General features: G+C 34.1%; 1 protein-coding gene across 1 annotated transcript in view; it reads left to right on the top strand.

The window, feature by feature from the left end:
- pps (protein partner of snf) overlaps window positions 1-14,911 on the top strand; it is a 176,053-nt gene that overhangs the window by 92,277 nt on the left and 68,865 nt on the right. The window contains exons 10-11 of the mRNA XM_085807651.1: window positions 2,822-2,971; window positions 11,902-12,076. Of these exons, the coding sequence (XP_085663777.1) occupies window positions 2,822-2,971; window positions 11,902-12,076 (325 nt within the window). The remainder of the gene's footprint in view (window positions 1-2,821; window positions 2,972-11,901; window positions 12,077-14,911) is intronic.

The following is a 14,911-nucleotide window of genomic DNA, read 5'->3' as shown; positions in this document are numbered from 1 at the left end:
CAAATATAAAATTTTAAAATGTAATTGGATTTTAGAAAATTTTTCTCACATACAGGGGTTGGACAAAAATATGGAAACACCTTTAAAAAAACATGTTTCTTTGCTTAATAAGGTGTAGGAAACCCCTTGGCATCCAAAACAGCTTGCAGTCTTCTCGGAATGGATAAATACAGTTCCTGTATGTTTGCCAAGGTAATATTATACCATTCTTCCTGCAAAACGGTAGCAAGTTCAGATAACGATGTTGGCGGTGGATAATGAGAACGCACTTTCCGTTCCAATGTAGACCACAAAGGTTCGATAATATTCAGGTCTGGTGACTGTGGTGGCCAGGGGAGATGGGACAACTCATCCTCGTGCTCAGAAAACCAGTCCTGGACAATGTGAGCCGTGTGAACAGGGGCTTTGTCGTCTTGGAAGACACCATCACCATCGGGGAACAAAGTTTGTACCACGGGATGAACTTGATCGGCCAAAATGTTCACATAAGTCTTGGCAGTCATGTGCCCTGACACAGTTATCATGGGGCTAGCAGAGAACCACGATATGGCTGCCCAAATCATAACAGAACCCCCGCCATGTTTCACTCTTGGCAACAAGCAGTCTGTATTATAGGCTTGAGATGGCGTTCTCCAGACGTAAACTCGGCCAGAAGTGGGAAACAATGTGAAAGAAGACTCGTCAGACCATATTACTCGCTTCCACTGCTCTATAGACCAGGCTTTATGACTTAAACACCATTTTTTCCTGTTACGGGCATTAGCATCACTGATGAGTGGCTTCTCAATTGCAGCACGGCCAGCAATTCCCTGTTTATGAAGCTCCTTTCTAATTGTTTTGGTACTCACAGGGTTCGGTAACACAACATTCATTTCAGCAGTAGCTTTTGCAGCTGTGGTCTTCTTATTTTTCGTCACAATTGCCCTTAATGATCGTCTGTCACAATCACACACTTTCGTCCGCGCTGTGATTTAGCAGATGATGTTTTTCCGCTTTTCAAATATGCGGAATAAATCTTCGATACAGTACCTCTTGAAACACTAAACACCTCGGCTACCTTGCTTACGGAAGCACCTACCATACGTGCTCCAACAATTTGCCCACGTTCGAAGTCTGTTAACTCTGACATAATGCAATGACAACCTCACATAACAGTACTACGACAACAACTGAACTGTTTAGCACATTTACGAAGATGTATAGGTGGCGTCAGTAGTCAAAAACGCCAGCGCCACCTACATATTTCATTAAAATCAATCTTTCTTTTCAAACATGCATTTCACAGGGTGTTTCCATATTTTTGTCCATCCACTGTATTTCTATTTCATTATGAACACTGAAAATTTCAGAGTAGATATTTACGAGATAATTTTTTATTTCTAAAGAAAGATTGTCTTAACAAGGTTATTTCTACTACTAATCAGCTTTTTCTAAAGCAAGCAGATGATGAGAATGCTATGATGCCTCAATGGAAAGGAAAAAATTTAAATCTCTTGAATCAGTAAAGTAAGCACGATATTGCACACTGTAGTCTAAGATAAAAAGATATGATTTTATATAAGAACAAAATAATATTTGAAGCCCCTAGTAAAGAAAAAAAAGAATTGGGGGAAATTATTAAATGTGGGCATGATTATAGTAAAAGCCTGACTAGCCAGCATTCAACTGACAGAAAGCTCAAATAACCAGATATTTAAGGAATTTCAATAAAAAAGCTTCCTCCGCCAAAAAAAATTTAGTGAATGAGGGGTTTGTAATGTCATAATAGTGCTTATAATATTGTAAACACATGTGCATTGTTGCCAAACATTGTGATATAGTGGCAGTAATGGGTAAGCGGGATGTCGCAACACAATCATGAGAAGTTCGCTTTGGTTTAATGTAAATTCTATTATTCTCAAAGAACCAATTTAATTTTTGCAAGGAAGGATATAAAGGCAATTTTTTTCTTCCAAATTTTGAAAAAAAAAATTAATATTTGGGACTGTTAGAAGTGGAGTATTTATTTTAACAGTTACAGGATCTGAGCATTAAAAAATAAATAAATAAATAAATAAAGACTTTGGAAACAGATAAACAATGGCACTGTAACATGAAAAATTATGATAATCAATTTAAGTTTTTTATATGCTAAATTTTTTTTTTTCAGCAAAAATTTATAATCGAAATGCTTTGGCTTTTTTCACTGAAATTTGACCCCCCCCCAAAAAAAATTATAGGTAATTTTAAATGTAGGCTTTTGATTTTCAATTTGGTTACAAAGAAGGTGTATTTTTTTATATATATATAATTTTAGAGCGGAAAATTTTCCTATTGATTTGGCGTTTCCAACGTGAATTCTTTATTTTTTTAATACACTTAGCTGTTTGGAATTTTCATACATCCAGAATTTCACATTTCCCAAGCTTTCCAGATACTTGAGCTTTTACTGTATATTACCCTAGCTGGGAAACAGCATTAAAAAATATTATTTCAGTAATTTTTAAGGACAAAGTTAGTATTCTATCACCATACTTTTAAAATATTTTCACATCATTGATTCTGAGAATTCTTATAAGGCAATATTATCCTGGTTAAAATAAAGTGGGGAAATGAAGTAATGAAAGTATGGCATTGTGACAATAGTAGGATGGATTTGTATTAATAAAAAATGTGTTCTATCTGTTTTTCTTTATCTTGAGGGTATCTGGAGTTCTTACTGTTTATTGCATTATTTTAGCAGTTAAAAGTATTTTGTGACGTATATTGTATCTGCAGTTGTTTTTGATTAGTTCCTTACTATTAATAAGTTATACTTTTCATAAAATTAATTTACTTTTAGACTTCAAAAGATGTATTGAAGCGTAAGCAACTTTGTGTTTCTTGTCCAAAAATTGCCTCAGAGAACTCTTGCTATTGTAGCCCAAATTGTATTGAAAAACATGTAGCAGATTGCCTAAAAATTATGAAAGAAACAAAAGGAGCCCTGAAGGTGAGTGCAGTTATCTTTATCCATCTAGAATAAAAAAGAAGTATAAAAACTTGTGATTTTGCATCAGTTTGCTGTCAGTTATCACATGCCAATTGTCTTGTGACATTTTCATTATTGCTAACACTAGAAACACTGTCACGTACGTCTCTTGATTGTAAGTTTGTCAGCATTTTCTGTTATTCACGTTTCCCCTTTGTCCTTCCTTTAAATGTAATATTTTAGTATGAAAGTTTATTATTATACTTCTGTTACCTAATCTGGCATATTTGAAATGTAGTGAAAGAGTAAGTTCAAACATTTTGCTGACTCTTGTAAAAAGATGCTGAATTTCTTTCTAACCAAGAAAGCAAATAGCTTTATATAGTCCTAGATAACCTGCTGTGCTTTATTGTAACACACTTATCAAAATTAAAGAATATTGACCGAAGTGAACTTTAACTATTTTAACTCTTACTAAAAAATTATTAAACAACAATTTGTACAAAAGCATTATCTAATGTAAATTACCAAATTTACTGGCTGATCAGTCTCAAAATATCGAATTTAAAATCAGTTATATGTGGCGAATGATTTTCTCTGTTATACAGCAAATTTTCCTGTAGTATGCTTTATTGTTCACCTCTATTGGAAATGCAGACACTTTGAGAAATATATTTAGATCTTTGGCAATGTTAATTGTGTTTGCACATCCACCAAGTCTGCCAGCTAACAACTACTTCTGCCTTTTACTTCATGATACCTTTAAGCCAGATCTAAAGAATACTGATCAATCGGATAATTATCTTTAAACAACATTGCAGACTTGAATTCCGACATTTATCCATTGTGTCAGTCACCTAATTTAGATATTTCAAATACTAACCTGTGCCAGAAGTCCTAATCTTCATTTAGTTGCAAATGATCTCTATAAATATACTTACTGACAGGAAAACTTAAAGGAACAACTACAAAAAGGTACTTAAATTCCAACAAAAAGTGGTGTGTTGCCCAAAGTCAACATTATGTAGTCCAACGGTATTCACCTTTTGCTACAGTAAAATGGGCCAATTTTGGCTCCTGTTCTTTCTTTCAGGCGTGGAAAGGAGTTTAAGGTAGTGCTTCAAATTCTAATTTCAAGGATTCTACTATTAGTTGAATAAAAGGTTTCCATGCAAAAGGTAGAACATATTGTAGAGAAAGCATTTGATGGATTGGGAGAATGGAAGAAGAATAGCTATTGGAACATTTTTAAAAACATAAAAGCATCATGTCAAGAATCTGAGTGATGTAACCTTTTCGCGACATTGCACCTTTGCTAAGAGGCTCGTGCGGGACGGAAGGGAATCGAAGGCAGTCACCGTACAGGACAGAGGTTTTGCATCGCTAAGACTAATTTTATAAAAAAAAAAAAAAAAAAAAAAAAAAAAAATCAGAAAAAAAAAAAGGTTTCTCTTCTAGCATCGTAATTTTTGGTATCATTTTAGATTATTACTTGAAATGTAGTGAAATTGTTAAAAATTAGCCTTTTTTCTCCTTTATTTTACATAAAAGTATACTTAAAAAATTGCTTATCTTGTAAAATATATTTCGGAAGCGCTATTCAAATTATTCCAAAGTTTTAATTGATAAAATCCATCAATAAAGTTTAAAATTAATAAAACAACACAATAAAGACTATTTACAGTAAGAAGCAACAAAAGTTAAAATGAAGACTGAGTGTGGTAAATTTTGAAGCACGGAGAAGTATCACTTTCTAACTCTTTAGAAAATGAATCATCACTCATTTGCATTAATAAATGGTTCATTGACCATATGAGGGTATTCCTCCTCTGATAAATAGCGCCTTCCCGCCATAATAGACTGGAGGTGAGGCTTTCCGAAATAAAAAGATATCCGAAGGCAATGAGAAACGTAACAATACTCCACATACTAACCCTAAAAGACCATACATAGTAAAGGAAAAAATAGAATAAAAAAAGGAATTGGATATAAATCAGACACTCAAATGTTTTCATTAGCACAGAGCGATTTAAAGAGCTCACCTCTGTTTATGCTTTCCTTCCCCCTCCTCGCAAGAGCTGATGAGTTAAATACCAAAGTCAAGCAGAATATATCAAACTCAAGGTCAGAAACCTAAAACTGTGTTCATTTCAAAAGTAATGGACATAGGCTGCCATCTACTGGCCTTCAGAAGAACGTTTCAGCTTAAAATGCATATACACATCACCCGTCCTCTGAATGCAATCTCTAGCGATGCGTGGATGGGACGCCCGGCTGTAAGAGACGTTCTTAGGGAATGCGTATATGGGATGCTCGTCCTGAAAGGGTTAAAGTCACTGGTGATGTATGTAAACATCCAGATCAAAGCTGAAAGCAGGCCTTGGCAGACTCATAAGCACCATTACTAGGCAATAATTGCTTAAAGAAATAGAGAGTTGAAGTTAGCCCAGATTCCAAGATAGTTTGTTGCAACTGCAGTGCACAAGGGAGAAGGGACACCCAGACCTGGCTAGCTAGAGGCTGCCGTATGGTTAAATGCCCCAACCCCTAGAGGTGATCCAAGAAGGCATAGCACCTCCAATCAACCCAGGAGGGCAGTTTTGTTTCACTAAATCTGGGTTTGTTAGTCACAAAGTCAATGGCAGATGGCAGCGCATGCTCGTAAAGGCATAGTACAGAGTTCAACATCGACCGCTCCCCAGTGTCGACTAAGGGGAGCTAAACTTCTGAGGACAACCATCGATATCAAACCATGCAGCATCCCCACAGTTAAGTGGCAGAAAATATAGAACCATACGGTCCCTGCCAAGCCTGAACCTATCACTAAATGATGTTTCTAGTCACTGTGAAGACTTCATTTCCCCTCAGGAGTCGAGGCTATCTAGATATAAACCTAGCCAGAACACAGGGATTGCTCCCAGTCAACCCCTGGTAGAATGCTACAACTAGAGATCAAGATATTTCATAAATGACATGCTGCATAAAAGGGACAAGGAAACCCATAATTTGAATTCCACTAACTCGGGCTGTGAGAGGTTTGTAGATGCAGTGATGTAGAGATAATCATTATTGAAGTACCCTGGACTGAAGCTTTGATGAGCCTAACTTTTGTTTGAAGAGTGATTCCAAATGTTTTACAATCTGAAGGAAGCAAAATATGAACAGCAAGCCTAAAAATTAAAAAAAGTATTTCTTAAAAATACATAACCTAAAAAGGTATTTCTAAAAAATAGAGAGAAAACAAACAGCAGAGGAAAATGCGATGCTTTTTATTGGAATTACAAATGTATAGCTTTTTTTTGAACGACAGTATCGCGAAGCACGATCTCCTGATGACGACAACACTCACTGTTGCCAGAACTTATCTAAACTATATATTATATTATTATTATTTTTATTAACATACTTTAATACTTCCCCTTGTAAAAAAAAATAATAATTACTGGAGTTTCACGTAACTTGATTACATCACTAAATAGTCGCTTTAACCAAATTACTTCTCTAGAACATTCACTAGCTGCAATTACTTCTGCTTCAGTCGTCGAAGTTGCAACAACTGATTGCCTTTGGCTAATCCATGATATAGCTCCACCACTATATAATATCACTACTCCACTCGTTGATTTTCCTGTTTCTGGACAGCCTCCAAAATTTGCATCACTATAGCATTCTAGAATTCCTGGTTTCTATTTATTCTTGTATGTAACACCTTAAGTTAGAGAACCTGCTATGTATCTGAATACACGTTCCGCTTTTTTCCAATCATCTTCCGAAGGATTTTCTAAGTAACGTGATAGAATATCAACACAGTAAGCTAAATCTGGTCTTGTGCCTAACATAAGATACATTAAGGCTCCTACGGCTTCTCTATAAGGAAAAATTTCTCCGTTTGATTTATCTTCCTTTTTCTTTTCAGTTAGACCTTCCTTCAGGATAGGAGTTGACACTGGCTTGCAATCTTCCATCCCATATTTTTGAAGAATTTTTCTTGCATAAGCTTGCTGACTAATTTTTATACTTCCATCTTCAAGATGTTTAATTTCAAGTCCAAGAAAGTATGCTGCTGGTTTAGTTGTGATTCTGAGTCTCGACTTCAATTCTGTGAGAAATTTTTCAGATTCTTGTAGATCTGTTGATGCTACTAGACCATCATCTACCTATAAACATACGATTAGCTTCTTGCCGTTATTGTTTCTTATATATAAGCATGGATCAGCTTCACTTGTCTTGAAGCCCAGCTGTGACACAAAATCTCCAAAATATTTATTCCAGCAGCGTGATAATTGTTTAAGTCCATACAAACTGCGTTTCAACTTACAGACTTTCTTCGAACCGTCACTATATCCTTCTGGTAGCTGCATGTATATAGATTCTTCAAGTTTTCCATATAAGAATGCTGAACCGACATCAAACTGAGAAAGATGCATTTTCTCATTGGCTGCAATGCTCAAAACTGAACGAATATTTCTAACTTTGTTACTGGACTAAACGTTTGATCATAATCAACTCCAAAACGTTGAGTACATCCTTTGGCAACAAGTCTAGCCTTGAATTTATCAATAGATCCATCAGGATTCCTTTTGATCTTATAAACCCACTTGCATGGTATAGCTTTAGCATCTTTTCGTAATTTTTCTAAACTCCATGTTTCATTCTCTATCAATGATTTCATCTCTGAATCCACAGCTTCTTTCCAATTAACACTTTGCTTACAGTTGATCGCTTGTTCATAAGATTCGGGCTCTTCAGAATCAATAATAAAAGCTTCACTTATCATTATATAATCTTCAAAACGCTTTGGCTTTCTCAAGTCAGCTCTATCTCTTAGGTATCTTGACTGTGCATTATTTTGCAAATTAATATCTTCACATTCTTCTCTTTCAAAATGTTCTCCTGATATATTTCCAGATATTTCTTTGTTGTATTCTTTTTCTGAATTATCTTCTTCACAAAGAAACTTTTCTGACTTATCTTTTTCTGAATTTTGTTGATGTTCAGAGCCAGAAATTAGGCTATCTTGATCTTGAATAGGTAACTGCACCCTTTCTTCACAATTTGTGAGCTTTTCGTTAAATATAATATCACGTGAACAGATCACACTATTGGTTTCTTTGATCCATAGTCGGTATCTTTCGTCTCCATCGTAACCAATTAAATAAGCTTTTGAGCCTTATTATCCATTTTCCTTCTTCTTTGTTTAGGAATATGGGCATAACACACAGATCCTACTATACGAAGATTCTTAATTCGAGGTTTCTTTTTAAACCATAGCCTATAAGGACTCATGCCTTCTACTGATGATTTGCCAGTTCTGTTTAGTACATATATGGCAGTGTTGACTAGTTCAGCTCACATTGCTGCAGGAAAATGAGCTTCAGAATTTGAGTACTTAAATGTTCTTGCCATTTCGATTATTGTACGTATGTCTCTTTCACTAGAGCCATTTTGTCCAGGAGAATAAGGTGCTGTTATTCTTTGAGTTATACCTTCAGAATGCAAAATAGCATGCACTTTGTCATTGTCAAACTTGCCTCCGTTATCGCTCAGAAATTCTTTGACTGAATGTCCTAAAATTTTAGCGTGTGCAAGCATGTGTTGTAACATATTTACAACAGCAGATTTTTCCTTGATAAAATACCCATAACGAAACTTTGTGTAGCTATCTTTAAACACAACTAAGTATCTTTTCTTCTGGAAAGATTCATCAAAAGGTCCACAGACATCAGCTGAAATTAATTCACTATGCTTGCTGGCTGGCTTTCTTTATGCCAAATGGTAAACGGTGTGCTTTGCCAAAAATGCATGGTTCACACAATTTTCTTTCAAATGGGATTTTAATTCCTAATTCTTTCTCAAGCATGTTCTTAATGTGACTTTTATCTTGATGTCCCCATCTCTGATGATATAACTCTAACAAGGAATTGTCTGCTTCAGCAGCATGAACTTCTATAATTTTATCAGGCGTAATAGGTTCGATAGCTGCCTTGTATAAAGTACCATATACTTTGCGAGTTCCAAAAAGCACTACTTGACCATTAACCTTTAACCAGCATTCTGTAACTGTTGAAATAAATTTACTATTCGGATTTCTATCTTGAGCAGCAAGTAAAGAAAATAAATTTCTGTTTATCTCAGGGACATACCAAACATCTTTAAGGTAAATTCTTTGGATTTTACTACCAATAGTTGTTTTGACACATACTGTACCTTTACCAAGAGCAACTAAAGTTTCTTTTCCAGCAGCCTTGATGCTACAGGGACTATCAAACTGCATAAAGTCAATAAAGTATGTGAAACAATTCATGATATGTCTTGTAGCTCCACTATTAATCCAAAAAGATGTTCCATCAGTCTTAGCCTTTTCGTCAATGGACATCAGTATTACACTGCCTGTATTTCCTTCATTGGTTTTCGTTAACCTATTCTTAGGTGGTCTTCCATCAGCAATCCACTGTTTACAATCTTTTACCCAGTGTCCTTTCTTTTTGCAATAATTGCAAATATCTTCTTTTCTTGGTTTTCTTCTGAATTTATCTTTTTTATATTGCTTTTGTTTTTCAGATTTTGACATTACTAATGCCACTTGTTCATTTGTATTGCCTTTATCATGACTTTTGAATTCTCTTTCATGAGAGCAAAGCTGTGCTGTTAACTCATGAACTGTTCTCTTGTCTTCACCCAAGAGTAACCAACTTGACTTAAACAAATGGTATTGCCCTGGTAAGACATCTAAAATCTTGCAATTGAGTAGCATGTCAGGTAACTTATTTCCATTTTTCTTTTCAAGTCCTGAATTCAACTCATTCCATAAGTTTTTTAATTTGGAAAGATGAGCTGCCATATTATCATTTTCATTCCATTTGAATTGAAAAAATTGCATGCATATATTATACAATTGATTTTCTGATGATGCTTCAAATAGCAGTCTGAAATCTCATAACTTTTTGCAGAGTTTCTTCCGTCATGGAATTCGTTAATACCATCATAGCACTAGTGTTTGCATTTTGAAACTTCTTAACAGCTTCATTATATTTCTCTTGTTGAGCAATCGGAACATTTACAGGAAGAATTTCTGGTTTCACTATAGTTCCTTCTACAATTTCTAAAGCACCAGGATGATAATTTAAAATGAATTTTATCCTGTATTTCCATATAAGCCAATCGCTTTCACCAGATAAAGGCTTTACTTGGACCTTAGATAATTCCATACTTTGATTTCTAAACAACTTTCAATTGCTATAATGAAAACAAAACACTTACTTGATTAGGCTTAACGAGTTCCGTTTCTTCGAGAAAACACCAATTCAAAGCATTTGACGCAATATGGGAGCTTGCTTGACCCATAACCTAAAAAAAGTATTTCTTAAAAATACATAACCTAAAAAGGTATTTCTAAAAAATAGAGAGAAAACAAACAGCAGAGCAAAAATACAATGCTTTTTATTGGAATTACAAAGTATAGCTTTTTTTTTGAACGACAGTATCGCGAAGCACGATCTCCTGATGACGACAACACTCACTGTTGCCAGAACTTATCTAAACTATATATTATATTATTATTATTTTTATTAACATACTTTAATAAAAATATCTGTGAAAGGTGTAAGAACAAAAGTGTGAAAATCATGGTATGGATGGCATCATTTTGAATGACCCATACTTACCTATACATTTATACCAGTGAAATGTTGAAATAAATATACAAATATGAGGTTCTTGATTCTTATGGGAAATTTTTTAGAGGTTTAGTTGCTGATAATTTCCTGCTAATGGACATTAATGCTGGTCCCCAGTCACACTGCATTAATAACTGAATGTGTGGAGAGTGACAGTGGAGTACCCCACGTTTTCTCCAGATTTAAATCTGATAAAACCAGTGGAATGCACTAGGTTGCCAACTTGCATCTCTGAAATACTGCTTCACCATTCTTCAGGAGCTTCAAAATATGAAGGCACTTTGTAACCACAGAAGCTCCTGAACAACTGAATAGAGAGCATGGAAAGTTGCTTTAAAGCTTGCATTTCATTCAGGGATAACCAACAACTTATTCACTTTTAGTACATATCTCTAAAAAGTTCAATTTTTTTTAAAATCCACTTTCTAGCACATTTCCTGTGTTCCTATTTAAAGTTATTTTTTACAGAATTAGGCAATTCTGCATTTTATAAATAAGTCATGCATGAGAAAATAAAGATCTTGTGCAGGTTTGATGTTTGTAGCTGGAGAATAATTCAAGTTGCATGAGTTTTTGTAGTTGTTTTAATTTTTTCCACCAATGTAACTACACTTTCATACGTTGGCTAAAAGCTTAAATCAGGATGTATATTTTTCCAGGTTATTCTTTAATTTCATGAGCAATTTTTGTCCTCAATATAAGAATTACAATGCTTAATATACTTGGCACCTGAAAATATTATTTATTAGTGGTCCAGTTTTTTTCTCTTTAAGTTTTTCCAGGCAGCTTGTGGAAATTTTGATGTCTGAGATGCACCATGCAGTCATACTGAAATTTAACCCTCTAAACGATGCAGGTTTTTGGATCTCTCTTGAAGACCTGTATTTATACAGCATTTTTTAGCTAGATTTGTACAATTACTTATTTTAGCCTCTATTTTTATAAACTTACATTCATTAAGATGACATTTATGTTATTAAAGTAAGGAAAGAAAATATTTTAAATTATAAACTAATATGTACCAAGTGGCAAAAAAACCTCATGACTGGATAAAGCTAGTCATGCAGCTCAGTGGGTTGATTCTTTTCAGTTGCACAATTAATTGCTTTTGAGTTAAGTTTCTTGTTACTGCTGCATTGTTATAGATACAGATGATTTAATGGTATCCATTATATTCCTCCCATTTAAGTTATGAGCACTCTTTCTTTATGAATTTCATTTACAATTAGGATTTTTTAAAATTTTTGAGGAGCTTATGTATATCGTGAATTTTAGGGAGCTGAATTTGAATCTCAACGATTGGTTGTATTTGACCATCTTAAAGGCAACGTCATTGCGAATGATAATGGACCTACAGTTGGTGAAATTGTATCCTGGCTTAAATCTCATCCCACTTTCAGGATTGCTTGTGCAAGCCCTGCTTCAAGTATTAAGAAATCTAATTCTCAAAGTAAGTTTAAAAAATTTAACTTTAAATTAATAAAATTTTAATGAATAATTATAAATGACCTAGTTATGACAGTCTTGCTGTTTATTTTAAAAGCTCTTTATGCCCATTTCATTTATACAGGGTGTCTCATCAAGATGCTATCTATAAATTAAATGTTGGTTTAAGTTGTGCATGGCAAATTTCTTTGCTTGGATTATGTGAAAGATCTCTCTGTATAAGAACTATAACTCTATGACTCATAGCTTTAAAAAAGGAATTTTAAACAAAAAGAATTTCACTTCTGATAATCAGAAAATTTGCTATATTGGCAACATGAATATTGATACTTATATACAGACTTATATACAGTTTCACATTTACATGAAAAGATGCTAAAAATGACCACTGTGCATATCAAGGTATGCTTTGCTTGCACATGCTATAGAATGTCTGATGTAACATGTCCAGTACTACGGTAAACAGTAAAGTGAATGCAATATGAAGATTAGGAACTTAACCACTTAACAGTTATGCCTGGGTACGGTTCAAGTTCTGTGAGAGGGGACTTCCTTGAGTAGCCCATGCACAGCTTCAGTGTATTTTTCTACATTAGTCCGCTGATTCGCCCTGCTTTTTTCACTTTTTTTTTTTTTTTACTTTGCAGTATTTCTAGTAAATACTCTAGTAGTCCAGGAGAGGCTGAATTGTAAACCTAGTTCAGGGACAGGTTTTACCGCTTTGTGTGTTGCACAAAAATGAATGATAGTGGTAAAAACGTCAGAAAGGAAATCAGGTATTTTTATGCCGATTGAGATAGTGTACCCGGCTTATGTCCATGTTTTAAAATATATCATTCTATAGCTCAATTTTGAAAAGAAATAAAATTTTAAGTATTTAAAAAATACCTGTTTTTTTCCTATCATTTTATCTCCTGTAAAGTGTTCTTTTCAGTACTGCACCTTCATCAGAAAAAAGCCAATTTAAGTAAACATGCTCTATTTTTGCTGTATTTAAAAATTACCTTAAATTAATAAATGCAGTACTTGAAACAATTTTCACTGGTTATTTGAATTCATGTAATCAATTTGAATACAATTTTTTAATAAAAATATGATAATTTTTTCATATGGCAGAAAAATGAAACTGGTAAATGGTTAAAAAAATTAACTCGCACAGAAAACAAGTATGAACTCCTGACGGACTGGGAGTAAATTATCACTGAAGTTAATGACAAACTTGAGGCTTAAACAAATTCTTTTATTAAATCAGAACTTTGAATATAATCAGCTAATCACTTATGGCAGTGTAACTTGAAATAGTAAATTCAAATTAAAACTAAACCTAGTATCCAAGGGCTACACATAGGATTCAAGGTAAAGTTGGCTCAGAACTTCATACCAGCATAGCAATTTGAATATTGGCGTCTATTAATGCAAAGCTGAATAATACAATTTTTCTAAGCTAGCTGACCTAGCAACATGACCTTCCTTTAAATACTATCTCATCTTTTTCTACCTCATTTACATTCTGGTAGTGGAACGGAAACAAGAAATAGCAGTAAAGATGCAAAATGTAAAATAACCGGTTAGTGAAAAATAACACTAATAACCTTACAAGCTAATTATCTTTCTGAAGTAAGTGGCACATGTAAATCATACCTGCCAACTTTTACGAATTTTTCGTAATTTTTACGAAAATGCGTTTGTCTTTACGATTTTATGATCATAATCCATTTTTTACGATTTTTTTCCTTTTTCAAGTGTTTTTAGTGATTTTTGTCGAAATTTTAGAATTTTTCGCCAATTCAGCGATTTTCGCCAATTGCACCGTGTTTTACCGCCAACTACCGACTACTTCGAATCCAGTAACCTGCGTTTCTGCAGCGCCACTTAACCAGCCAATCCAATGCGCTGAACTTGTTCTCCCACTCTTTTCTTTGTGGGCGCCAGATTATTTTTTTCGCGTTCGCTTCAGCAGCAAGGGAATTACTCAGTCATGCTTAGAAGACTCCTCAAAGGTCAACTTTGTTAAAGAAGTTGAAGGGAAGAAGAAACAGTCTTCTATTAGCCGGGAGGAACGGATTTTCTATCTTCTTTCTTCGGATTTGAACAAAGCATATTGTAGTTTTGTGTTAAGTACCATTAAGATTTTTGAAAGTGTAAATACCCTTCTACAATCAGCTTCGCCAAAATCTCCCCTGCTTATCCAAATTCTTAATGATCTTTTGAAAGAACTTTATACTAAGTTTGTAAAACCATCCATTGTGAAAAACAGTGTGTTGATTCGTGTTGCCTATGATAGTTTGGCAAATCAAAAGGATAACAATGATCTTATAATTGAAATCAAACCAGGGAACTTGTAAATTCTTTGAAAGATCATGAGAAAAAAGAATTTTTTCAATGTGTTAGAAAGTACTTTTCCTCAGCCTGTGATTACATTGTAAGGAAGTTTCCTTTGCAAAATGAAGTTCTTTTAAATGCTGAAGTGGCAAATTTGAAATTTTGTTTCATAATGCTAGTAAGGATGTCAATGAGGAAGTCAGTCAGTGTTTTATATAATTTATAGTACATCTATAAGCTTATTTCTGTATTCTGAATACGTCATATTTTTCTTTCAAATTTTCCTTGAAATCTATAGGTAATCAAAGTATAATTCATGGTCATTTTTTATACACTGTGAGGAATCTCATATTACAGTATTTATAATGCCTTGGTGTTACACCTTGTATGTAATTTGATGTAGTTTACAGTTTTCTTACACTGACTATATGGAACTTGTTTTTAAACATTCTAAGGAAACATTTCTTAACTTGGACTTTTAAAGTGGTTTAAAGATACAACCCTATTTATAAAGTTG

Source organism: Stegodyphus dumicola, chromosome X1, assembly GCF_044657685.1.
Source record: "Stegodyphus dumicola isolate Sdum_Otavi_A_Nest chromosome X1, ASM4465768v1".
Classification (NCBI taxonomy): Eukaryota; Metazoa; Arthropoda; class Arachnida; order Araneae; family Eresidae; genus Stegodyphus; species Stegodyphus dumicola.
The sequence above is the reverse complement of the archived record's forward strand: the minus strand, read 5'-3'. Positions and strand labels throughout refer to the sequence as shown.